At 66.1% G+C, this 24,997-nt stretch overlaps 1 protein-coding gene across 4 annotated transcripts in view; it reads right to left on the bottom strand.

The window, feature by feature from the left end:
• The window catches only part of MTA1 (metastasis associated 1), a 34,562-nt gene that overhangs the window by 4,749 nt on the left and 4,816 nt on the right, over positions 1 to 24,997 (bottom strand). For 2 of the 4 annotated variants that reach the window (XM_059879408.1, XM_059879407.1), the window contains exons 2-16: positions 16,346 to 16,413; positions 12,867 to 12,960; positions 10,400 to 10,450; positions 9,872 to 9,998; positions 9,636 to 9,699; positions 7,712 to 7,829; positions 4,201 to 4,303; positions 3,454 to 3,553; positions 2,899 to 3,087; positions 1,766 to 1,840; positions 1,626 to 1,684; positions 1,125 to 1,240; positions 742 to 893; positions 448 to 637; positions 285 to 374 (exon numbers count right to left, since the gene is read on the bottom strand). In XM_059879408.1, coding sequence (XP_059735391.1) covers positions 285 to 374; positions 448 to 637; positions 742 to 893; positions 1,125 to 1,240; positions 1,626 to 1,684; positions 1,766 to 1,840; positions 2,899 to 3,087; positions 3,454 to 3,553; positions 4,201 to 4,303; positions 7,712 to 7,829; positions 9,636 to 9,699; positions 9,872 to 9,998; positions 10,400 to 10,450; positions 12,867 to 12,960; positions 16,346 to 16,413 — 1,596 coding nt within the window. Of the gene's footprint in view, positions 1 to 284; positions 375 to 447; positions 638 to 741; positions 894 to 1,124; positions 1,241 to 1,625; positions 1,685 to 1,765; positions 1,841 to 2,898; positions 3,088 to 3,453; positions 3,554 to 4,200; positions 4,304 to 7,711; positions 7,830 to 9,635; positions 9,700 to 9,871; positions 9,999 to 10,399; positions 10,451 to 12,866; positions 12,961 to 16,345; positions 16,414 to 24,997 lie in introns of those variants that run through there. The other 2 variants (XM_059879409.1, XM_059879410.1) reach the window with 2 other exon arrangements.

Below are 24,997 nucleotides of genomic sequence, written 5' to 3'. Positions count from 1 at the left end.
AGCTCCCAGAGTCTTTCACAAGGGAATGCGGGCACAGGGGGAGGGACCGAATCCCAGCCCAGCCCAGACCAGCAGAACGAAGGGCCGCGGACGAATGGGGTGCTCAAGGCCCCAGGCCGCCCCTCTCTGCGTCCCTCCTGGAGGGCATGCCTCCCACCCAGCCCGGAGCCCACCCCAACGGGAACAGCATGGGGAAGACCACTCCGAATCCTCACAGGAGCCTGCGGCGGCGGGGTGGGGGCGGGCGGGGCGGACCCTGCGGAGGGCGGGGCGGGCGGGCTCACCGAGGAACCGCAGCACGGCCTCCAAGGGCTTCCGCGTGGCCTGCTTCAGCACCAGCGGGCTCTGGGAGGCTTCCGGCAGCCGAGCCGTGCCTGAGGGGGGCCAGGGTCAGTGCGCTCGCCCGCCGGCAGCACCCCCACCCCGCCCGCCCCAAGGGACACTCACACTCGGCCTTGATAGCCGCGCTGTTGATGGGCATGTAGGGGTGGCGGGCGGCGTGCCAGGGGCGCAGGATCTCGCGGCACAGGCGCCGGGCGATGCGCGTGAGCTTGGTGGTGTGCAGGTAGAAGGCCTGTCTCGTCTTCATTGCGAACTTTGGGCTCCCGCTGCTCCGCGCTGGGATGCCGTGGGGGCTCTGCGGAAGGGGGCGCGCCGCCCCGACACAGCGCCATGACCGCGGGCCGGGCCGCAGGGGCGGGGCGCGCGGGCGGGCGGGGCGGGGCGCAGGGCGGGGCTTACCATGTTACTGCGGTTGGGTCCCGGCCTCTCTCCATCTAACCGGGTTGGCATTTTCAAGCCACCATATTTCTTCCAATATGTCCAACAAGACGCGCAGAGGCGACACTGCATGTTAGGGGGACCCCAAGAATACCACTGGTAAGACTGGGTGGCTACGGACAACAAAGTTGAAAATAGACGGATTCTTAAGCAGAACCAGTGACGGCAAAGAGCATTCCACAGCTGTCGCCCGCCCACACCACCCTGGGCCTGGGCACCGCGCTCCCCTCACTCCCCATCAGGGCTCCTCCAAGCAGAGTGCGATCCCCGCCCCCAGGCCGGTCCCCGGGACGGTGCAGGGGTGCCCAGGGCCGCAGACTAGGGTGCACCTGGGGGCTACTTACTGTAACAGCTCTCGCAGGCCCGGCCGGCCCCAGGGCTCTGGCCTGGCGGCCCTGCGCCGTTCACCACACCTGCCTTGACGTTGTTGACGCTGATCTGGTTCGGGTTTGGCTTGTTACTTGGGTAAGGGAGAGAGGGAGGGCGTCACGGGATCATGGAGCCCCGGGAGCTCGGCTCTGGGACCCCAGCAGCCCCGTCCACATCCGCCTGGCCACACGGCAGCCGCCAACCCCAGCTCTCTCCCCGCGGACTCGGGTCAGAGTCTGACCCCAGGCGGGACGGCTTCCAGCCTCCATGCCCAGTGCTGCCTGACTGGCCGAGGGAGAGCCAGGGCTGGGTCCTGCCCTTCTGCCGCCCCCGCCATCCTGGGCTTCAAGGACAGGCCCCTGACTCGCCCAGACCCTGAGCCAGGGAGGCACCACCTGGCCACGTGAAGCCAGCGGCGGGCCTGGCCCACCCAGGGACATGGAGACACGGGGGCGGCGTTCTGGGGGTGCACTTACTAGTTGGGGATATAAACTTGCTTTAACTTGCTCTCCGCTTCAGCCGCTTTCAAGCGTTTCTTAAAACACAGAACATAGGGTCAGAGGCCAGCAGCTGGGTCTGTAGAGGGGAGACCCCGCCCGCACCGGCTGGCCCTCACCTGCTGCACGTATCTGTCGGTGGTCTTCCACATGTAGTAATACTCGATGATGCTGGTGAGTGACTTCCAGGGAAGCTGTGGAAGGGAGGCATGTCAGTGGGGCCCCGCCCAGGCCACTGTCAGGGCCCAGGCTCGCCCTCTCCTGGGCAGACCACACGGCAGAGAAGCTCCTCCCCAGGTTCCCTTCCTGCCACAGCGACTGCGCCCGGCTTGCTGGCTGGCTGGCTGGGTGGGTGCTTCCAGCCCTGGTGCAGTGCCCGGGGATGAGGCGGGTGGAGGAGGCACCCAGGTCCCCGTCCCCTCCAGGCTGTGGGCTGCACACCGAGTGCCGTCTGCTCCCGCTGTTCTGGTGTCACCCCGGGCTCGCAGGCCACCTGCGGGCCTGCCTCCCTGAGCACATTCACCCACGACACCCGCTGGGGTGAGTTGACCGCAGGCACATATCTCCTGCACCTGGCCCGTCACACGGGAGCACGAGGGGCCTGGGACCTGTAGGGGGCGCACTCCGCTTATTTCTGGTGAGGAGGCCTTGCCGCCCTGCTGAGGTTTCAGCACACTCTACCAAGTCGGTCAAGGGGCCGGCTCGGGGCTCGGCCTGCACCGGTGGCACCAGGGCTCTGCAGGGCCCTGAGGGCCTCCAGGCCACACCTCTTCTCCACCTCCTGCGGTGAGCCTGGCACCAGCTTCATCTGTTCCAGTGGAGATGCTGCTGGGCATCAGACGCAGGCAAGGCCGCTGCATCCCGGCCTCTCCCTGGGGCTTGTGGTCAGGCCGGCCTGGCCACCCTGCTGCCCTCTCTGCACGGACGTGCTCCTCTGAGTGACCAGCATTTCGCCTCCTTTCAGATGAGCTCAAGTGTGTTTTAGGGACTGTGAGAGCAGGAGGGGTCCCTGCAGACTTGATTCCCACGTGCTCACTGGGGACACTTCCAAGGACCTATGCGGAAGCTCGGCTGGTTAAAAACCACCGGACTCAAACACGGCCGGGGCCTGAGGGCCAGCGAGGACCTGGACATGCCCAGGGCCCGAGGGTCAGCGAGGAGCTGGACCTCCTCGTCACCTCTAACAGATGAGGGGACGGAACACAGAGACCTGGGGAGCAGAGCAGCCCTGAGCCCGCCCCGCGGTACTCACAAAGTCTTGCTGAATGTCTGTGAAGTCTTTCCCGTACTTTTCCAGGGCCTCCTCAAAAAGGCTGGCCTCTGAGGCTGACCACTCCTCCATCTCGTCCCTGCAGAGCACGGGCCCACCCTGCGGCACCAGGGCTGAGATGGCCTTGGCAACGTCATACACGCTCCTGTGCAGCGTGTCCATGGCGTGGAACTGTGTGGGGCGGGAGGCAGGGTCACCTGGGCCCTGCGCTGGGACCCACCCCCAGCCCGGGTGGCGGACACACCCGGGTCACGTGTGGAAGGCCACAGGCTTGGGCCTCTGGGGAGGATGTGGGGAGAGAGCCGTGGGCAGGCAGGGCCAGCCTGGGGCACCTGAGCCTCCTTCTGGGAGACTTGCTGCCCGAGATGGGGTGGGAGGAAGGAGCAGGGCGGCCCCAGGACGGGCAGGTCAGCCTGAACCTGTGCGAAGACGGGGCTGTCACGCCAGGGCACCGAGAGCCCTGCCCTGGGTGGGGCCGTGCCCAGGGGCTTGACCTAAGCAAACGTGCTGGGCCTTGCTCGGCTGGCACCTGCTTACCAGGGTGATGTCCCGGGAGGCGGCCGCGGCGCTCATGTGCAGGCTGGGCTGCCGGACGGAGCTGCTGCAGTCCAGGGCCCGGGCAAAGGTGCCCACAGAGCTGGGGGGGGGGCAGGAAGAGACACTGACCGCTGGAGCAGACGAGCAGGAGGCCAGGCAGGCCGAGCTGGACACGCACAGGGGCCCAGATTCGGCTGTCTCGGGGAGGAGTGCTCTGCTCTGGAGCTTGGGGACTCTGCCTGTCTCTGCAGAGCTCTTCTCATGAGACAGCCTTTGGGTTCCAGCGCTGGATGGCGCCTGGCCCAGGGCGGGGTGGTGGGGGAGCATGCAGCCCTGAGTGCTCATCAGACCTGCCCCGCGGGGGCCAGGGCGGCGGCCTCAGCAGAGACAGCTCCGCAGAGCACATCCGTTCGTGTCCAGGAGGCCCAGACCTCAGCCACATCCGCCCCAGCGGCCTTCGCCCAGTCCCAAAGCTGGACGGGCACCCTGTCCCACCCCGCAGTCTTCGGAAAGAGCCCCGGCCTGTTGGGGGGTGGCTCTGAGCAGCCCTCAGCCAGCTCCGCGTGCAGGAAGGGCCAGACCTCCCCAGGGACCACACAGGGGTCGCGACAGAGCAGGCCCCGCCCCACCGGCCTCATGTGCCCTTCACTGGGCAACACCCCGAGGGACAGATGTCCCAGAACCCACCACACGGTGGGCAAGCAGTTAAGGCCGTGCCAGCTTGTGCCCTGCCTGCCCGGCACTTACCGGGCCACCACAAGGAACTGGTCAATCTGCTTGTCCACGAGTGGGTTGCGGGCCTCCCACACCTTGGTCTCCAGCTTGGACTGGTCTCGGCCGTCCTCCTCGCCTGCGGAGAAGGGGTGCCGCGGGGTGAGGCCGCCGGGGCCGCGGGAGGAGCCCCGAGGCTCTAGTGAGAGCTCAGGGCCCAGGGGTCCCCTTAGGGCCTGGCCTACTGGGGTGAGGGGTGGAGCACCCCCTTCTGCAGGGAGGGAGAGGGTAAGTGAATCCGGGGCGGGGACACAGCACGCGTGTGTGCACACACAAAGAAGCACACGGAAACGCATACACAGACACACGTGTACACGCACGTGCACAGAGACACAAGCACGCACACACAGGAATGCGGGCACACACACATGGACGCGGTCTGGTCAGCGCTCCAGGGCGAGCATGGCACAGGGCGCGCCTTCGCCTCTGGAATGGGGTCCGGGTCTGGCCCCCAGGCCCTTGGAGGAGCCACCAGGAGGGGCAGCAGCACAGCCGCTGGGGGAGGGCGGGCGGTTCGGGTATGGTCGGTCGAGCTCTTTACCCCGAGCCGCCACAGGGTCAGGTGCCACTGCGCCTGGCCCCCCGTGCCAGCCCCTCACCACCAGCGCACTGATGCTGGCTCAGCACAGACGCTCGCCTGCCACCCGGGGCCCTGAGGCCGGAGGCCTCGTCTCAGGGCGTCTTCTCCCTCAGCCTGTGGGTGGCACAGGGGAGCCCAGGGCCCGGCCGTGGACGCTTCTGTCCTGGGCAGCACCTGTGCCAAGGGCCGGTGTGCTCTGGTCAGCAGTGGGGATGGGACCACGAGGAGGGCCTGCAGAACGCCCACCCGGCGTGGCTGGGCTGGCATGGAGGACACGTCACACCCACATTCAACTCGGGCACCCGAGCTGAACGTCTGCAGACGCTTTCAGCCACGGTCACTCTCGGCAGGAAGCTGCTTCCAGGGCCAGGACCCCCGCGCATTCGGGAAGCCCATGGAGCCTGGGATGGGTGCGGGTCAGCAGAGCCGCCACAGCTTAAAGTCACTGGAGAGACACGTGCCCCCTCGCCCTGGGGAGGTCACCCTGGCGGGCTACAGGGGCGCGCTGGGCCAGGGGCCCACGGGAGGGAGCCCGGCACCGCAGACATGCAGGGCTGATCCAGGGATGGGGCGCGGAGATCCAAGAGCCTGGGGTGTGGGGCTGTGGGACGCGATGGGGCGTCTGGAGGATGGGCATGCTGCGCTCCCTCCGGGCGGCGCCTTGGCACTGAGACCCTCCCCGGGTAAGGCGGGGACCCTCCTCTTGGATCCAGGCCCAAGCGATATGGCCAGGCAGCCAAGCCCAGAGCCCCGGGTGCAGTGGCATGCCTGTCCCAGCGCCACGCCAGCTGGCAGGCAGCATCACGGCACGCTCTGTGGCCGCCACATACACGCACGGCTGGGGCACAGCTTCACAGTGGCAGGGCCCACACCCCAGGAGGTGCGGGGAGACAGCAAGTTGAGGCCTTCGCCAGGGCCCCCAAGTCAGGAGTGGGAAAGGCCTGGGTTGTGGGCAGGGCCAGCCCAGGGCACCTGAGGACAGAGGCTCGGCCCCGCCGGGTACCCAGGCAGGGGGCAATGTGAGCTCACCCAGGCAGCAGCAACGTGAGCACTCTGGACACGTGAGCCACCAGCATCCCTGAGGCCTCACCAGGACCCCCAAGGATGCCTGACCCCGGAGGGGAGTCCACAGCCAGCGCGGCCGGCTCTGTTTCAGCGGGAGACGCAGTGCGGGGCCCCAGGACGATGCGAGTGCTCACAGGGCCGGAGGGAGGAGCGGCCAGGCCGACGCAGTGCGGGGGCCCAGGATGATGCGAGTGCTCACAGGGCCGGAGGTTCAGCGGGAGACGCAGTGCGGGGCCCCCGGATGATGCGAGTGCTCACAGGGCCGGAGGGAGGAGCGGGAGACGCAGTGCGGGGCCCCAGGATGATGCGAGTGCTCACAGGGCCGGAGGGAGGAGCGGGAGACGCAGTGCGGGGCCCAGGATGATGCGAGTGCTCACAGGGCCGGAGGGAGGAGCGGCCAGGCCGACGCAGTGCGGGGGCCCAGGATGATGCGAGTGCTCACAGGGCCAGAGGGAGGAGCGGGAGACGCAGTGCGGGGCCCCCGGATGATGCGAGTGCTCACAGGGCCGGAGGGAGGAGCGGGAGACGCAGTGCGGGGCCCCAGGATGATGCGAGTGCTCACAGGGCCGGAGGGAGGAGCGGGAGACGCAGTGCGGGGCCCCCGGATGATGCGAGTGCTCACAGGGCCGGAGGGAGGAGCGGGAGACGCAGTGCGGGGCCCCAGGACGATGCGAGTGCTCACAGGGCCGGAGGGAGGAGCGGCCAGGCCGACGCAGTGCGGGGGCCCAGGATGATGCGAGTGCTCACAGGGCCGGACGGAGGAGCGGCCAGGCCCGCCCGTGATGGAGCTGGACACACAGGGCAGACGGGGGAGCCGCCCCGCCACCCGCTTCCCATGGGCTTGGCTCAGCGCCTCCCTGACACCTGACCAGACAAGCAGGCACCCCAAGACGGAGACTGAGGCCCCAACAGGGAGGTGGGTGTGAGTGTGTGGGTGAGGTCCGAGTGAGGTGTGCCACAGGTGTGTGCACACGTGTGCAACAGGAAACGTGCACACGGGCCAAGGGCAGAGCCCAGGACGAATGGAGCAGCTGGGGGATCGGGAGGCGCGGTGGCCACAGAGAGGAAGCTTCTGGGGATTCCTGCACAGAGGAACCCGGGGTGCAGAGCAGAAGGGGAGCCAGGCCTGGCCCACGCCCCACAGACGCAGGAGACGCTCGCCAGGGCCACCTGAGGACGAGAGAGCAGCGGCCACGTGCTCCACAAGGGACCCAGGGACCCCGGGCGGCCTGGGCACCTCACACAGGGCCAGCTCTGCAGGGGCACAGACTCCAAAGAGAGCCAGGCGCCCGAATGCCCTGAGGCCAAGGGCGTGCGCGGTCCAGCCGCCAGGCCTGCCTCACCGAGCCGCATGACCAGGACAGGAGAGGACAGGATGCCCACGAGCGTGGACCCCGCGGCCCCCTGCGTCAGCCCCACTTGCCTGGCCGTGGCCACCACCCAAGGGATGAGGGCCGCTCACGTCAGGCCTGCTGCCAACCACGGGGCCCCTGCAGGAAGCAAGGCCTGGGGGGGGTCACCGGGGCCCGAGTTCCCTGTGCTGCATGCGTGGGGACAGACTGAGCTGCAGGAAGGGGTCAGGCCCGCCCATGACCCCTGGGCCGCTGGTGGCCTGAGTGGGCAGGGGAGCCGGGCATTTTGCCCCCCGAGCACGGTGGCCTGGCGGACAGCACCATCCACCAGAAGTCAGTGATACTGGCAATCACTCAAACAAGCTCTTTGAACAGAGAAAGAGTTTTTAAAAAGTTATGAAAATAACTGCTAAAAAGAAACAGTCTCAGGGTAGCGTGGAGGGCCCAGCGACAGGCGCTGGGGGTGCTGGGCCCGCCGCACCCCACCCACCTTCTTTCAGCAAGTCGGTGATGTCCGCCTGGTACCGGTTCCCCACCCGGATCTCCCCTTTGTCTGCCAGGAGGGTCTTCTGCTGGGGGTCGTAGACCAGAGAGTAGAAGAAGAAGTCCTGGAAAGCAGCACAGGCAGGGCTGTCAGCACACGGCACCACGGCCAGGCGGGCTCGGGGCACAGGCCAGGCAGCTGCAGGCAGCTCCCCAGACTGCCTCAAGCCCGTCAGCAGCGAGTCTAAAAATTTAGTTTATAGAAGCATTTAACAGCAACAAAACTCCGAAGACATCTGGGAACAAATCTGACAGATTCTGGGCGCGGCCTCCAAGGAGACGGCAGGGCTCCCGTGCGGTTGTCACAGGAGACGCACAGAAAGCGACCACGTAACAGGACGTCCCGGGCCCGGCGCCCAGAGCCGGCGGCTCCAGCCCGTGGGCACCCTCCTGCCGGCTCCGGGCCCACCTGGGGTCGGCGGGCACGACGCACCCTCCTCGGCCCCCAGGAAGCCACGCTGAGCTGGCCTGGGCCGCTTCTCGAAAGCAAGCCTGCCGACCCGGGGCTTCCCCTGGGGCCTCACCGTATCCCGCAGGGTCTACCTGGCCCCGTGCCCCCACTGTGCCTTTCTTGACTCCCTTGTGGCTGTTCCTCCACAGCCCTCACCCCCCAGGCGGCAGCGGGCAGGGGCTGCCCCCGCGTCAGGGCCAAGGGCTCCTGGGTGTAGGTCCCGTGGGCTGCAGCTGCGCGCCTGTGCTGCCAGCCCCTCGCCTGGGCCATCCCCCGCTCCTCAGAGGCACCCACTCCCCAGATGGGTGAAGGAGAACAGCAGGAAACGCCCGCTGTGCACCCTAGAGACGCACGCAGGTGCCAGAGCAGGGCCAACACGCCTCCCGAGGCTGGTTCACAGCCGCCTTTGCTCAGGGTCAGCTGTCCACGTCACTGCTCGGGCGGCTGCCACCGGGGGACCTTTCCAAACTGTAGACCACGCGTCTGCTCCCCAGTGGAAGCTGCCTGGGGCCACGGCCCTGCTCTGCCCGCCACCTTCCCAGGCCGCACCAGGCCTCCCACAGGCAGGGGCTCCTGGGGGCCCGGGCTGCCCCAGCGGCTCCTCTGCGCCAACTCCAGGCCGTCGCCTGGCGGTTCTCCAATTCCTGAGTCAGGCGTCAGGGAGGCCACGCACCAGGCTGTCCTCGCTGGATCGCTGGACCGCTGGCACCGGCGGCCACCTGTGCTCCCAGTCCACGCCGCCCCCTCCGCTCACTCCTCTGGGCCCCTGGAGAGCCTGGCCTTGCCTAGGGAGGGTGCCGCCCGCAGGCGATGACACTCCTGCAAGAGCTGCAAGGATCCGTGGGCAGGTCCCCTGGGAGCCAGAGGCGCGTGTCCGCTAGGACATGCGTGGAGGGGACCCTGACCCTTGGCCACACCCTGACCTGCCCTCGCAGGATGACGCCAGAGCCCTGCTGCAGTGACCCCTGCTGGCCCACTGGCTTCCCTGAAGATGCATCTTGCTGCTCCGGGGACACGCATGTGTCCTCTGGAGACGGCTCTGATAGTCATGTTTCTTGGGAGAGGGGGCAATGGAAAGGCGAGCCCATCAGAACCACCCGCCCTGAAGGTCACGGCGGGAAGGACAGCGGCCGCAGGGTGAGGGGCTCGGGCGTCACCGTGAGGCCCGTCTACCCGTGGGACGAGGTTGGTCCCCTGGCCCCGGCAGCACTGATGATTCCTGTTTCACAAACTCAAGACACTTCCGGTTGCCCTGCTGGCAATGCTGGGTCGGCACAGTGTGGCCGGGACACAGCGGCCAGGATGGCTGGGTGGGCACCCGCCTGCTGGGGAAGCCCAGACAGCAACCAGGGCAGCTGCCATGGGCCTCCCCACCCCCAGCAGGACAAGTCGTGCCCCTCGGGGGGCAGGGGAGCCTCACCTCCCGTTCCAGGTAGGACTTGAGGGACTCGGTCTCATTCAGCAAAGTGACGCTGCACTTCCCCCTGCAAGGCAGGACACAGGAGGGCGTCCATCAGGGGAGGCGGGTGCCCCCCGTGCCCATCCAGGCCTGCGGTACCTGACCTGTGGTCCCCGCCCCGTGTGGTCCCCGCCCCGTGTGGTCCCCGCCCAGGCCTGCGGTACCTGACCTGTGCTCCCTGCCCAGGCCCACGGTACCTGATGTGCGTGGCGGGGAGAGATTCCAGCTGTCTAGACAGGAACAACTCCCGATGCCGCAGCTGGTGCTTGAGCTTCTCGGGCAGGTCCACCATCTCCGGGTTCTCCATCTCCTCCTCTATTTCTCCTGAAGGACAGAGAGGACACGGGCTCAGGCCACCGAACAGACCCACCCGCTGGCTCCCCCGGCCCCCACCCCCAGGGGGCCCCAGCAGGCGCTCGGGCAGCGCCAGTTCTAGCCCAGCCGCCCCAGAAGCCCGCAGCCAGGGTGTCTCATCAGGAAGGAGGACGTGTCCTAAGCCCGCGGGGGGAGACAGGGGAGACGGGGGAGACGAGGCGGCCGCTGCTGCATGTCCAGGGCCGGGAGGCAGAGACCCCAGGGCCATGTCCCGTGCCCTCCCTGCACCGGAACCCCCTCAGGGCCAAGCTGCAGGGGCCTCCGCGGGCCCACCTCGCCTTGGGCAAGCAGGGGCGGGCATGCAGCCCGGCGCACAGGCGCCAGGACCCTCCCGCAAGGGCGGCTCTTACCTTCCTCACCGGTGTCGGCCCCCGATCCGGTTTTATAGCAGACTGACAGGGCTATACAACGACAGACAGTGCCCAGACAGCAGGTCAGCCTCAGGGCCCGGCCTGGCTGAGGGGGTGAGGCTGGGAGGCAAGGTGGACAGGGGGCCGCAGACCACCCGGCCGAAGCCAGAGGACGTCCCACCTAGCTGACCTCGGCCCTGCCCACCCCCACGTCCACGCCACCCACGCCTCCAAGCAGACCCCAGACCAGCCTGGGCCAGCCTGTCCCGGCAAAGTCGTAGGAAGCCAGACCTTCCGGAGAAGCGGGCCCGGGGCGCCAGGTGGGGGCGGGACGGGTCCCCAAGCCAGATCAGCAGCACAGCTTCCTGCCCGGGGTCCTCGGCCACCCCCCATGGCTGGGACACTGGTGCCCACAAGAAGAACCTGGAAGTCTGGCATGTGGGGGCAGTGGGGGGCCTCCAGGGTATGGACTCAGCACAGGCAGGCCTGGGGTGGGGGTGCCCTTGGCAGCGGTGGTCTGGGGCTACGCAGGGGGCAGTGAAAGCCAAGCCTGCAGCCAGATGACCCTCCACCCCGAGGCCCCCAGGAAGCTGCGAGGAGCACGCTCGGGCCCCGTGCGGCCTGCAGCCCTCTGCTGCCCCCCTGTGGCGGCCGTACAGGGACCCGTGCCGCCCCCAACGCGTCCACAGCTCACAGAAGCCGGCAGGGCCAGGGGGCGGGCAGCTGGGGAGGAGGCCGGGCCAGGCTATCTGGGTGGGAGCCACAGGGACCTGGGTACCCACACTGCAGCCATGTCACGCCCTGCCCCCCGGGGACCCCAGGGCAGCCCCACGTGAGAGCATCACCCACACTCAGACAGGGCCCCCAACCCACACTGATCGCGTTCATACCACCCAGGGGCAGCCTGGCAGGCCCGGCAGAGCAGCAAGGAGCCGGGGCCAGAGACAGGCCCTGGGGGCCCGTGTCACGGCCGCAGACCTCGCCCTCCTCACGGTGACACAGGCCCACCAGGGTTCCCAACCATCAGCATCACGAGGAGAGGCTAGGGGCCACACTGTGGTCTCAGGGGCAGCCAGGGCTTCGGCCAGGCTGGCCTCCTGCCCCCAGGAGACCAGGAGTCTCTGCACGGCTCTGGAACTCACTCTCCGAGGACCCGCAGACATGAGTGGGCTGTGGTGCCCAGCGTCGAGGAACCCAGGGGCACGCAGCCCCTGGGGCCAAAGCCCCTCTCTCTGGGATCCAGTGAGTCCTGGCCTTGGGCTCAGAGCTGGGGCCTCACCCACACACCCCACCGGTTCCCCTGAGCCCCGCACTTGCTCTGGGGTTCCTGGAAGGACCTGTCCCATGCCCACTACTCCTCAGGCAAGGTCCGGCTCTCAGGATAGCTCTGCGGGAGGCCCACGCACCTGTGAGCAGGGCCAGGCGGGCAGCCCGAGGCCTGCAGACCCGGTGAGGGCGTTCCTGCTCTGGGGAGGCCCACGGGCCCAGGGCATCTGTGCTAACAGGGAGGGGCGCAAGCTCATGCCTCAGGCTCTGGGCCGAGAAGCAGCTCTAGCAGCAGATCCAACCACACAGTGGGCGTCCACCCAGCCTCTATCCCTCCTGCCAGAAGAGCCCCCGAGTATCCTTCCCACTCCCCTGGCGCTGGCCGGGTCCCAGGCAGCAGGGTGGACCGGCATCCCCCCAGCCTGGCCGCAGCGGGCTCAGAGAGCCCAGCCCCATGAGATGGACAGTCCGGGGGAGACGGAGGCCCTGCCCTGAGCTGGGCCTGGGGGCCTCCCCAGCCCTGCCAGCCCCCGCCTTTGGGGGGACCCACTCCCTGCAAGTCTCGTGACCTAACGCTTGGACAAGCTCCCCTGGGGCCCGAAGGCAGAAGAGCTGGGCCCGTGGACACGGCCACCACCGTGTGCGGAGGGCCAGGGCTGCAGTTACTCAGGGCTGGGCATGGACACGGGAGATTGCCCACCATTGGCTACGCCTGGGCCACACAGACCCGCGGCCGGCCTCAGGGCCCTGACCGACGGGATGGCGCAAATGGGGCCGGCCCGCTAACACCACACCCCCAGGATCCGGCTCCTCTGCTCAGCACCGGGAGGCTGCAGGCAGTGCCAAGCTGGTAGGCACAGGCTCTGGGAGGGCCCAGTGACCCTGAACCCCGCCCCTGCCCCTCTGGGCACAGCACCAGGTCCTGCACTGGACGGAGGCTCCTGCCACAAGGTCGCTGTGGATGGGAGGTATGCACGCATGCACGCCGGCCGGAACCCACAGGTGGAGCCCGCCCCCACCGGAGGCACCCACCCTGCGTGGCCCACCCCCAGGCCTCAGCCCAGGCCTGGACCCCTGCACTGTGCAAGGGACGGTCCCATCGAGGACACGGACAGCCCCCACCTCGCCCCCGGCTGAAGGCCCCAGGGAACGGGAGCGCGGGCCCTCCGAGGGCCGGGGCGGCGCAGGCAGGGGGACTCACTGGCATGCTTGTCAGCCAGGGCGATGAGGCTGCTGGAGATGTCGCGGCGCCGGTAGAAGCACACCACCTTGGCCTCCACGTTCCCACTGGCCGTCTGCAACAGCAAGGCGGGCTCTGAGCGCCCTCGCGGGGCGGCCCCACGCAGGGCCCCGGGCGGGGGGCGGGGCCAGGGCCGGGGGGCGGGGGGACGCACAGCGGACCTAAAGCCACCTGCGCCCCTGCGTGCGGGCACCAGATGGGCATGGCCGAGGACAGGGTGCTGGTCCCTGCCGCCCCGTGAGTGGAGCCCGAGCCTCCAGGGACGCGGGCACCTGGACAGGAGCAGCCGCTGCGGCCAGGGACAATCAGGCTGTCAAGGCCCACGAGGCGCCGACCGAGCAGCAGCCAGGACGCAGCAAAACCAGAGGTGCTGACCTCACACGGAGAAGACTGTTTTTAAACTGACAGGCGTTTACGACATTTTTAACAATAATACAAGGGCTGTATCACAATCCTAATCTTTATAGAATTTAAAACATTGCAGCGTTTTTCATATTAGGCTAAACTCTCTTTATACAAAGCATTTAACTTCTGGTTATTCAACTCCATTAGACCAGAAACCTTTCAAGAAAGTCTTCCAGGCTTTGCGCGTTCCTGACTAAAGTAAGTGTTACCCCTCTGCTGCTTTACGAGGTCGCCACAGAGACTTCGGAGGGCACACAGCCTCCCCCAGCCCACGAGGGACGTGATGAGAACCAAGATGTCTCCAGGGAAAACTACGGTCCAGAATGCTCGCGGGTGGTGCGCCTGTCCTGAGCGTGGGAGCACGGCCCATCGGGACGCGGTCCGCAGGACACGGGTATCCCGAGTTTTGCGCGCTGATTCCCAGGCCAAAAAGCCACCCCTAGAAACGGTCTGGAGGCCGTCTGCTGAGCTGGGAAGGACGAGGGGCCTTTGACAGAGGCAGACATCCGGCACCTCAACAGGACGGCAGAAGAGACTGGACGGAGCGGGGAGGCTGACCACAGAGCACCCGGGCTCAAGTCTTCAGCGCTCCATCGCAGAGCGCGCCCCCAGGGGGCCCGCCCGGGAGCAGCCGCCCCTCAGGGCCCTCCACCAGGAGACAGCGCGGTGCGCGGGGGACGTCTGTCGGGCTTGGCGGTGCCTGCTTGTGCCCCTTGCTGGACTTTGCGGAGATTCCCGCGCCCAGGCTCTGACCTCACTCTGAAATCTGCCTTCTAATTCCTGGGGGGAGCCCGCTGGGCCCCCCTCACCCCCGCCTCGAGGGTCTGCCCCTCCCTACCCCCAGAGCAGGCCTCTCCCTGTCCTTTCAAAACAGTAATCTGCTCCAGTGGTGAAAGACTTCATTTTCCATGGAGGCAAGGCAGATCCGATACAAACCCAATCAAACTTCTAAGGAGAAAACTCAACAATCCCTTCGCAAGCTCATGAAAGCCCCAAGTCCCAGGAGGGCCAGGGGAGGAGATGGCAGGCGCAGCTTGAGGAGGGTTTGCAGGGTCAGGGCTTTGTGGGAGGCGGAGGGGAAGGAGTGAACCAGCAGAGATGCAAACCCCAACCCATGGGATGACAGCAACTGCGCTTTTCTTAAAGAAAGCTCACTGTCCACTTGCTCTCCTTTACGGGAAAGCGTGGGGGTGGCCCTGCCTGCCACGTGACCCACTCCCCTCCCATCAGTCACAGTTCATTCCAGGGTCTGCTCCACCTGCTGGGACCCCCACACCACCTCAGGCCGCTCCGGGGGGACAGCATGGAGACAGGTCAGCCGCCTGCAGGGCGCCCTTCCGTGGGGGCATCCGCTGTCCTGGGGCTGGGAGGGCCTGCGGCTCTGGGAGGAAGGCCGTGGGGGCAGGTGGGGTAGGGGAGCATTTCCTCGGTTACTTCTCCGCCTGCGAGGTCCCTGTCCCTCTGAGCCCTGCTGGCGGGCCGCTGGGCCCCCGGAGGAGCCTCCACTTGGCTGACATTTCCGCGAGCACTTTCCAGGGGTTACTTCTCACTGAGTCTCCCAGCCCCACCAACCGCAGCAGTGGCCATGTCCCTGAGGGTGCCCAGCGCACCTGGCCTGTCTCCCTCGTCAGCTGCGCCCATGTCAGCCCTGTCCCCAGCCGTCGTGACAGGCCTCACGAGGAAGCTGCCCTTCCGTCTTCCTGCCCACCAGGCCACTGGCCAAGGGCAGGCGTTTCGCGGGGAGAGCGGCTCAGGTCTGGCCCCGGAGATCACCCTTCTCCACCTCCCCACGTGCTTGAGGCTGCCAGGGTCCCAGCCAGTCAGGTGAGAGCCCTCCGGCTGACCGGTCTGCAGCCTCTGCCTGAGCTGCGCTTGCCGGGGCTGCGACTGCCTCCAGCCGGGACCGAGACCAGTGCCCCACAGCGGGGAGGCGGGCAGGGCACAGGGCTGAGGACCAGCCAGACAGCCTTGCACCCTGGCTCCTGGGAGCCACCTTCCTCCCGCCCCACCTGCAGAGCCCCCGGGGTCCGCGTGCCTCGTGGCTGTCATGGGTGGAGATCGAGGGGGAGGGCCACAGCCAGAGCGAGGGCACCATAGCCGCCCTGAGACCCAGGCCGCCACGGCCCCACCAGCCAAGGAGACACTGGGGGCAGAGGCCTGGCCCTGAGCTGCACCCCCAACCGGCACCAGTGCCCACCACATGGGGGTGACCACCTGCTCCTGTCACAGCAGCGGGCACAGGGGAGCCCTCTTGCCCTGTGGCCGCAGCAGGCGATGAACAGGAGGCAGGGGAGGTGGCCCAGGGCCCAGGCTCCAACAGCGAGGCCGCCCCACAGCACGTCCTGGCCAGGCCCCAGCCCCAGCCTGAGACCGTCCTGGAGCACCAGCTCACTGCAGCCAGCCCAGCCTGGGGCTCCGAGGGCCCCGACCTCCCACCCACGCCTGGTCGTGGCGAGCGTGGTCGTGGGGCTGGGGTGCAGCCGCAGCCAAGTCTGATCCTTGGTGGGTAAGTGCCCTGACTGGCCCGGCGTAGAGGCCCCGCAAGGCAGCCCCTCGCCTCCACAGGCGACATGGAGCTTCTTGGAGGGCTGCTCGGGGAAGGGGCCGCAGCCACCCCTGCGGGAACCTGGGAGGGAGGAGCAGCAAGCCCCAGGGCCGCTGACCGGGCTCCACGGTGGCTGAGGAGGAGGCACGCTCGGCGGCCCCCCAGCAGCCCCGCCCGTGCGGCCAACAAGGTGGCCGGCAGGAGAGGCGGGGCGGCTCCCGGGGCTGGGGCGTTCTGCAGGGACAGGGCCCCCTCCTCCGACCGGGAGCCCGCTCCCTCCGCAGCCCCGGGGCTGGAAGGGCTCAGGAGCACCCGCCCCAGTGTGGAGCGGGCAGGGAGATGGGCAGGGGCGTCCTCCGCTGTCACTCCTCGGTCAGGGGCATCCTACCCAGAGTCTTCCTGCCCACTGCATCCCCCCCTCAGGGAAGCCAGCAGGGACCCCGAGGAAGGGGCTCCAGGAGGACCCCCGGCAGGGATGGGCACACGCTACCTTGTTGAGCTCCTCGATCCTCCGGATCAGGTACGGGTTGCTGGAGGAGTTCTCGAAGTAGACGTAGTCTGCAAAGGGTTGGGGGAGAGCATGTCAGCTGTGCAGAGCCCCCCACCCACCCTGGGGTCCTCACTGTGGGGGCGGGTAAGCTGAGGCAGGGTTGCCGCTCCGGGCGGGAGTCCACAGCCCGCCCCCAGGACATCTTTGCAGTGTGGGGGGGCACCTGGGTCGGATGGGTGGGGCCCCAGGACGTCAACACAGGGAAGGGCTGCCGGACCCCACCCCACCCCATGCACACCAGTCCCGGCCCTGGCAACCCACCACCTTCCCTGCAAAGACGGACATGCTGGATGGGGTCCTGGACTCCCGCGGGGGCGGGAGGAGGCCGGGCACCCAGGGGAGTGGGGTCCCAGACCTCAGGTCATGCAAACTCCCTTCACAGAAGTTCGTTTCCCCAAAGCCCCGAGGTAGGCGCAGGGAGGCCTGCAGTGGGAGTGGGGGGCCTGCCCGGGGAAGCCCAGGACAGCCAGCAGGCCACCGGCTGCCAGCCCAGCCGTGGGCCCTCGTGCGCCCGCAGGGGACGGCTGCCCCGCTGGACTCTGCTGAGGCTTGCACGAGGCCCAGTTGACCCCGGATGGACAGTACCCCAGAGGGGTCACAGCAGGGGTGTGCCCGTCCACGCTGACGGGGCGGAGGCCCCAGGGCGGGCTAGCCATGCAGTGGGCGGGCATTATCACATGTTGATTTGCTCAGTAAAGCCGTTTTTACAAAAAGGCCTCAGATCAACCATCGAAGCTTTCACTCTAAGAAACCAGGTAACAAGCAAATTAAACCTGAAAGAATGGCTCCTATGTGTCAGGAACCGGAAACGGCCCACACACCCCGGGTGCCGTGTGTCCGGGGCAGCGCCCAGCTCCCCGGACAGGGGTGGGGGCTGCACCCCCAGGGCCCCGCCCTCCCGAGGGCGGGCTTCAAGGTGAGCACAAACACGGGGCAGGACGGGGTGGGCCCAGCAGCCTGACCCTGAGCAGCCACGGGGCGGCAGGGGGCTGCAGGGACACCCACCAAGGACCTGAACTGAGAAGCAACAGCCTCGCAGAGACAGAAAGAAAAAAGAACCCCCCAACTGCCCGCCAAACACGGAGGGAAGGCCGACCACAGGTCCACTCACACTCCCCCCGCAGCACTGGAGGAGGGGCCTGGGGCTCAGGAGGCCCCGACGCCCCCGCCAGCACCCCGGGGACCACAGTGTGGAGTCCCCCACCCCAGGGCGCAACCTCTGCACAGCCAGGCTGGCAGCCTGGATGGGGCCACACCCCCAGCCCAGAGGTCACAGTGGTGGAATAAAGACGGAAAGCCACCTAGCCACCTCAGTCAACACCACCCGACCAGGCGTCCAGGGAACGTCCGTGCCTGCTGGCAGGCTTCTCCAAGACCTACGGTACGCCACCTTTACCGAAGGACCCGGCACCGGGCACCCGCCGCCCGCCGCCGCTCACCCACAGGACCCAGCTGGCCCCACGAGCAGAAAGAGTAAATACACGAGAGGCGTGCAGGTTGGAAAGAAGAGACGCTCTCCGTGCAGACGACGTGGCTGTCCACAGAGAAATTCCCGGTCGACCAAACAGCTGCCAGCACTGAGAGGCTAGGGCCGCCCCAGCCTGCTGGAAGGACCTCAGCTGCCCGCGGCCAGGGTGGCCTGCTCTATAAACCTGCTTTCTCTTGTTAGAAGAAAGCAGCTCAGGAGGGAGGATTTAACACGCTCACAGGATACAAAAGTCTATCAGAAGCGCCATCTACAGGACTCCCCTGGCGGTCCAGTGGTTAAGAATCTGCCAGCCAACACAGGGGACGCAGGGTCCACCCTCGGTCTGGGAGGCCGGCATGTGTCACGGGGCGGCTAAGCCCACGTGCCGCAGGAGAAGGCGCGCCGTGAGACCGTGCAGCACGTGGAGGAGCCCCGCTTGCCACGGCCAGAGAGGTCCTGCCGGCGGCAGCCACGGTCCCGCACAGCCAAGACCCAGCACACTGATAAATAAAAAAACTTAGGTACCACTTAATACTTCAGTACCGAGGTATCAATTTAACGATCTACGAATCTTTAAAGGTCAAAACTCCTGTGCAAAGATCTGTGTGCTGAAAACTACAAAACGCTAGTGAGAAAAACCAACAACGTCTAAATGAGTAGTAACGTACGAGGTATCATTAGAACACAGACCATGAGCCTTTTCCGGTAAAGGGCCCAACAGTGAAGACTGCAGGCCTCACAGGACAGGAAGCGAAACCAAAGATACCCCTTTAGGTTATTTATTCGCAGGATACACTTCCACAAACGTTTTGCCAATGAAATCTAAAATTAAGTAATTGAATACACTTTTTCTGATAAAATACTAGTCTACTAAGAAATTGTTTGGGGGGGTACAATTCATTTAAGCAGGGCTCAAAGTTCACGTGCTTCATCACGAAAGCCCAGGGCCCTGTCCCTGCTGACACCGACCCGTGCCGCGGTCTCAGCGTCTCTCCACACAGGAAGCACCAGTGTCTGTCTGCCGGTGCGAAAGCCGAGTTGAGAACATTTGTGTCGAACTTGCTGAGCTTCCTCTCTGACCCTTCCTTTCAGCATCTGTGCAGCGAAGGGTCAGCCCAGCAGGCCCCAGGCCAGCCCTGGCTGTGCAACCAGCTGGGAGGAGCACCCTGGACACCAAGGTGTGAGTGGTCACACTGTCTGTAGCCCCGGAGAGACGGGCGGGAAGCGTGACCTTCTTCCTCTGCTGCTTGTGGTGTGCATCCTTCTGCTGTAAGGATCCTAACCTGAAGCTCGAGTGCAGCTCCGCCGAGTTCTCAGAGTCCTGTCGGCGAAGGACCAGACCCAAAGCACCTCAGAGGTGGGCGGCGGAGCGGCTTCTGAAACCCGGACACCTCCACCGCCCCGCACCGCAGCCTGAGCTCAGAAAACACACCCATTGCACACGTGGGTCCGAGCAGAGGTCCCGCCTCACCTTCCGACAGGAGGAACCTGCACAGAGCCGTCGGTGATTCGGACGTCAGTTGTCACCAAAATGGACGTGTAAATTTGCAGTAAGTGCCATTTTATGTCCTTTTCAGACGAATTCATAGAGAACCATCATCAAAGCCACAGCAAAACTTAACGTCCAAAGGCAGTCTGCGTTCGAAACGGTTGAGAAACGGTTGAGAGCCGTTCCCCTCGTCCTGAGCAGGGCGAGTCAAGATATGCAGCCTCCACTTCTGATACGACCCACAGAGCTGACGACGGCAGAGTCCACAGGCGGACGCGGCTCGTGGTGGACACACAGGTGGAGTGAGGCAGGAGACCCCGTGTTCTGCACACACGCCTGCTGAGCAGCTGCCCGGCGTGCTCACGCACTCTGCCCAGTGTCCGGCCACGCCCCACTGTCGACCCGTCACCTGTGACAGGTCTGCCACCGCCAGGGTTCTCCAGGGAAGCAGAGCCAACGGCAGGAAGAGGCACGTATGTGTGCATGACACACGCGTGTGTGCACACTCACATGCAGCAGTTTGTCCCACCGGCCAGCTCGCATGGATACGGAGGCCAAGAGGTCAGACAACGTGCCGTCCGTGAGCCAGGGGCCAGGACGGCTGGTGGTGAGGGTCAGCCCAAGTCTGACAGCCTGAGATCCGGGAGCCCCTGAACCGCCCGAGGGCAGGAGGGGCCGGACACACGGGTAAGAGCAGGAGCCGGCCGCTCCCCGCAGTGCCGCAGCCGGGTGGGGAGGGCTCAGATCCAGCGCTGACCTGTCCCAAAGCACCCTGGCGGAAACCCCAGGACAACAACCCCGGCCGCCCTGAGCCCGCCCTGGACACAACGTCCCAGCAGAGCCCGCTTCCACTGCACCAGGCTGGTGTTTCCCAACTTCCCTGAGCATCTTGGCTGTGCCTGCAAGCAGACTCTTCACATAGCCAGGCTCCTGACCCCGGGGCTCCAGGCCCGCAGGCTGGGAAGCCGACCGCCAGCACAACACAGGGACGTCATGGCCAGGGACCGGCTTTTCCAACCAAAGTTCCGTGGAGACCCCATCACGTCTTCTTCATGGACTTGCTGAGGACGGTCAGCTGTGACGGGCCCTCTCTGAGCTGGAAGGTCCACAGCTGTTCCCACACACGCTGTCCCCGCACACACACGCTGTCCCCACACACACGCTGTCCCCACACACACACACACGCTATTCCAGCACACGCTGTCCCTGCACACACACACTGTGCCCGCACACACGCTGTCCCCACACACACGCTATTCCAGCACACGCTGTCCCCGCACACACACGCTGTCCCCGCACACACATGCTGTCCCCGCACACACAATGTCCCCGCACACACACACAGTCCCGTACACACACACACGCTATTCCAGCACACGCTGTCCCCGCACATACGCTGTCCCCACACACACACGCTGTCTGCACACACACACACGCTGTCCCCGCGCGCACATGCTGTCCCAATACTACACGCTGTCCCAATACACACATGCTGTCTCACACACACACTGTCCGCACACACACACACACGCTATCCCTGCACACACACGCTGTCCCAACACACACACGCTGTCCCCACACACACGCTGTCCCACACACACACACACGCTATTCCAGCACACGCTGTCCCGACACACACGCTGTCTCCGCGTGCACACGCTGTCCCAATGCACACACGCTATCCCCGCACACACACACTGTCCCAACACACACACACGCTGTCCCCACACGCACGCTGTCCCCACATGCACGCTGTCCCCGCACACACACGCTGTCCCCGCACACGCACGCTGTCCCAATACACACACGTGCTGTCCCCACACGCACGCTGTCCCCGCACACACGTGCTGTCCCCGCACACACGCTGTCCCCACACACACGCTGTCCCGGCACATGCTGTCCCCACACACACGCCCCGCGAGGACCCTCCTGAGCCCAGTGCTCCACTCTCTGGGACACTGACATTATGACGTGGGTGTGTGACTCAGTGACGGCCCCCCGGATGGGCGGACAGGTGGGCACACGGGCAGCCGCCTCACCGCCCACCGCTCGACTTCGCCAAGACCCCACAGCAGCCCAGGGACACGGGCAAACACACCCACATGGCGTGTCCCGACACGACTTTATTTAGAGACACTGAGGCTTGTATTTCACAGAATTTTCACTTGCCCTAAAGTATTCTTTTCATTTTCTCCCCCTCAACCATTTAAAAACGTAGGAACCATTCTTAGCTCGTGAGTCACAGGAGAACAGTCAGCGGGCCACAGCCTGCCAGGCCCTGCAGGAGGGACTAGTCCTGGAAAAGATGCCAACCTTGCCCCAAACTGATATCAGCCACAGTTTCACCATAATCCCAATCAAAACTCCGCAGTGTTTTCTGTAGAAAAGTCAGTTAAGACAATCCTGCACTTTACACAGGACAGCTAAGACGGCAGAACAGATGAAACCATCTGGAAACAGCACGAAGTCAGGGACTTCCTGGCCGCCCACTGGTTAGCACTCAGCACTGTCACTGCCCCGGGTGTGACCCCTGTCGGGGAACTAAGACCTCGCGAGCCTCAAGTGCAGCTGAAAGAAAAGGACGACTCGGAGACGCCCCCCCCGACCCAGGCTTGCTGTGGGGTCACAGTGGCCCACACGGTGCGGGCAGGCAAACAGCGGTGACCGGACACCCCCGGGTCGGGGGTCGGAAGGCCGAGAGGTGGAGACGGGCCACCGGACACTCACACCCCCGGGTCGGGGGTCGGAAGGCCGAGAGGTGGAGACGGGCCACAGGACACTCACACCCCCGGGTTGGGGGTCGCAAGGCCGAGAGGTGGCGACGGGCCACAGGACACTCACAGGCCCAAGAAAGAAGCCGAGGACCTTCGCCTCAAGCTCAAAATGTGTCACACACTTACAAGTAAAACCCGGAACTATAAACACTCTACGAGAACACAGGACAAGATCTTTGTGACCTTGGGGTTGGCAGATTTTATACACAAAATATGGAAATTATAAAGGAAAAAATTGCAAAACACATATCTGATAAAGCACTAAAATACACAACATAAAACAAAGCGTCACAACTCGGTGGCGAGCTTCTTCCCAATCTCAGAAACCAGGCAGAGGGCTCGTGCAGACACCTGGCCAGACGCTAGGAGGCCATCGACAGGTGGAAAGATGCCCCACGCCTCGACCCAGGGAGACTGGAGGCGCCCTGCCCGCCTGTCAGACCCTCGACAGAGACACTGGCCCGACGAGACCCAGCCAGCCAGGGTGCGGAGGGCCCGGGGCACAGGGGGTGCCCCCGCCCCGCCAGGCCCCCCCCGGCCCGGGACTCTCACGACAACTGACACAGCCACCAGAAGCTGGAGATGACTCTGCGGTGATGCGAACGTGCCCTTCAAGTGTCACGCTGAAATCCCAACCCTGAAGACAGCTATCTGGAGGCAGGACCTCTGGGAAGGCCTGAGGGTGAGCCCCGGAAGCGGGGGTTCGCACTCTTACAGGAGACCCCTGGAGCTCCCTGCCAGGAAGTGGGCTCTCCCAAGATATCAGGTCTGCAGGGGGCAGCCTGGACCGCGTCCAGGGTCCTGCAGCCTCCAGAATTGCAAGCAGCCGCCTCTGCTGCTGACCAGCCCTCAGGCTGGGGCCTCCAGACCCGACATCCCCCAGCTGCCGAGTCCACCGCGACATGTCCGTTCGACAGAACCGAATCGGAAGGCAGAGGAAGGCGCTCCCCACACCTGGGCGAGCCCTGGACGCGCTGCGTGACACCCTGTAGGCGGCATCGGGAGCGACAGGGTCCCCTCGGGGCTGCGGAGCCAAGCTCGGTGTGGGGGGCTGACCAAAAGGCAAGAGGGAAGCCAGCGGGTCGTGCCAGCCGTCTGACCGCCGGGGTCCCCCCGCCCCGGCCTGCTGAGACCACACACCTAGAAGCGTGTGTGACAGACGCTGTGCACACGTGTCCAAATCAAAGAGCTGAGCCGCAAAGGGTGTGTAAGCGTGCACTTCAGCAGAACTGGCTCTCACTCCCTTAGCGACGGTGATCGCATTTCTGAGGTCATCACTAACGCTGAATTCTCCTGAGCTGACCCACTGGCCCAGGGCGAGGTCAGGGTCAGGGCCAGGGCCAGGGTCAGGCTCCTGCAGCCTCCGGCCAGGCTTTCTTCCGGGATCAACAGCCCAGCACCTGCTCTCGGAGCTCAGCTCAGAGACTGACAGCCGCATCCTGCCTCGCGTCACACCACTGGTTCACGGCTGCAGCCTGCCGGCCCTGAGGGACCCTGGACGCACCTCAAGGCGTGGCTGGGCCCACTGAAGCACGGGAACCTCTGACTAAAAGCACGGAACCTCCAACGGCACAGTCCTAAGGCCAGGGGACTGCTCGCTCGCGGCTCCGCCGGCAGCGTTACCCTGAGGGACCCGCAGACTCGCAAAGGCGAGCAGGCAGGAGAGACGAGGCAGGGCGGGACGAAGGGAGGTCCCCAGGAAGGAAGCGCAACCCCCGAAGGGCCAGGTCGCCAGCACCTCGGGGACGGACTCCCACCAGCCCCGGCCGCAGACCCCGCAGAGGGCCGCGGGGCACAGAGGCTCAGCCCGGGGGCTGGGAGCCTGTGGGAGCCCGACCCCGAGCCCCGGCCGGCGTCCACATTCACCTGCCGAGCCTCATGGGCCCGGGGCCTGGCACAAACACCCCCTCGGGCCCCGTGCTGACCGCGCCATCTCTCCAGCCAGACCTCCCGTGCACACACCCGCTGGACGGAGGCCAGGCCCTGCCCGGAGCTGAAGTGGCCGATGACCAAGGGGCCGGCGTCCATCCAGGGGGTCAGAGGATGGAGGTGACAGGGGATTGGGCCCGGCGCCAGGCCTGAGCTCAGATGCCCTGCGCTCTCTCTGGACAAAGGGGCAGAACTGTACCCACCTGGACCCCAGAAAAGGCCCTGTGGACCCCACGCTGACCCACACACAGACCTGCAGGCCTGAGCTCACACGGTGCCCACTGGAGCATGCCCCCCCACCCCGGTGGCCCTGTGCTGACCCTGGTCCCCTCACACGGGATGTGGCCGCCTCTCAGGGGTGACCTCCCCCTCCCCAAGGGTAGCCCCCTCTGCCCGATGTCCACAAACAGAGCTCCAGGGGCCCAGGGGCCTGCCTGGATGCCCACCCTGCAGAGGGCGGGAGGCAGTAGGCCTGTCCCCCAGGTGCCGGGCATGGACCCCCCCGGGCTCTCTGCACCCGCAGCCCTCACCCCCACATCCAGCAGTCACTGTCGCATGGGTCAGCCAGAGGGACCCGGGCCTGCAAGGGGCCAGCTGGGGGCAGGGCCAGATGATGGGCCCTCAAGGCGCTGGGAGTCGACCCTGCAGTTTGAAGCGGAGGAGATGGGGCAGACCTGCTGTTCGGAAGGTCGTCTCCTCAGGCTGCCGTGATCGCAGCCAGGGGGCTGCAAGGCCCGGGAGGGCAGGAACACGGCCGCCAGGCCCCCCCAGACACAACACCACCCCAAGCCCCGGACGGGACAGCGCCAGCGGCCTCCTCTGTCCACGCGGGGCCCCTGGAGACCCAGGGAAGCGGGCCTGCTGCCATCAGTCTCCAGCCCACCTGCTCCCCGAGGACAGATGGGCAGGGGTGCTGGGGGGCACAGAGGTGC

The sequence above is a fragment of the Bos taurus genome, chromosome 21 (genome assembly GCF_002263795.3).
Source record: "Bos taurus isolate L1 Dominette 01449 registration number 42190680 breed Hereford chromosome 21, ARS-UCD2.0, whole genome shotgun sequence".
Lineage (NCBI taxonomy): Eukaryota > Metazoa > Chordata > Mammalia > Artiodactyla > Bovidae > Bos > Bos taurus.
This window is presented reverse-complemented; position numbering and strand designations above follow the sequence as displayed.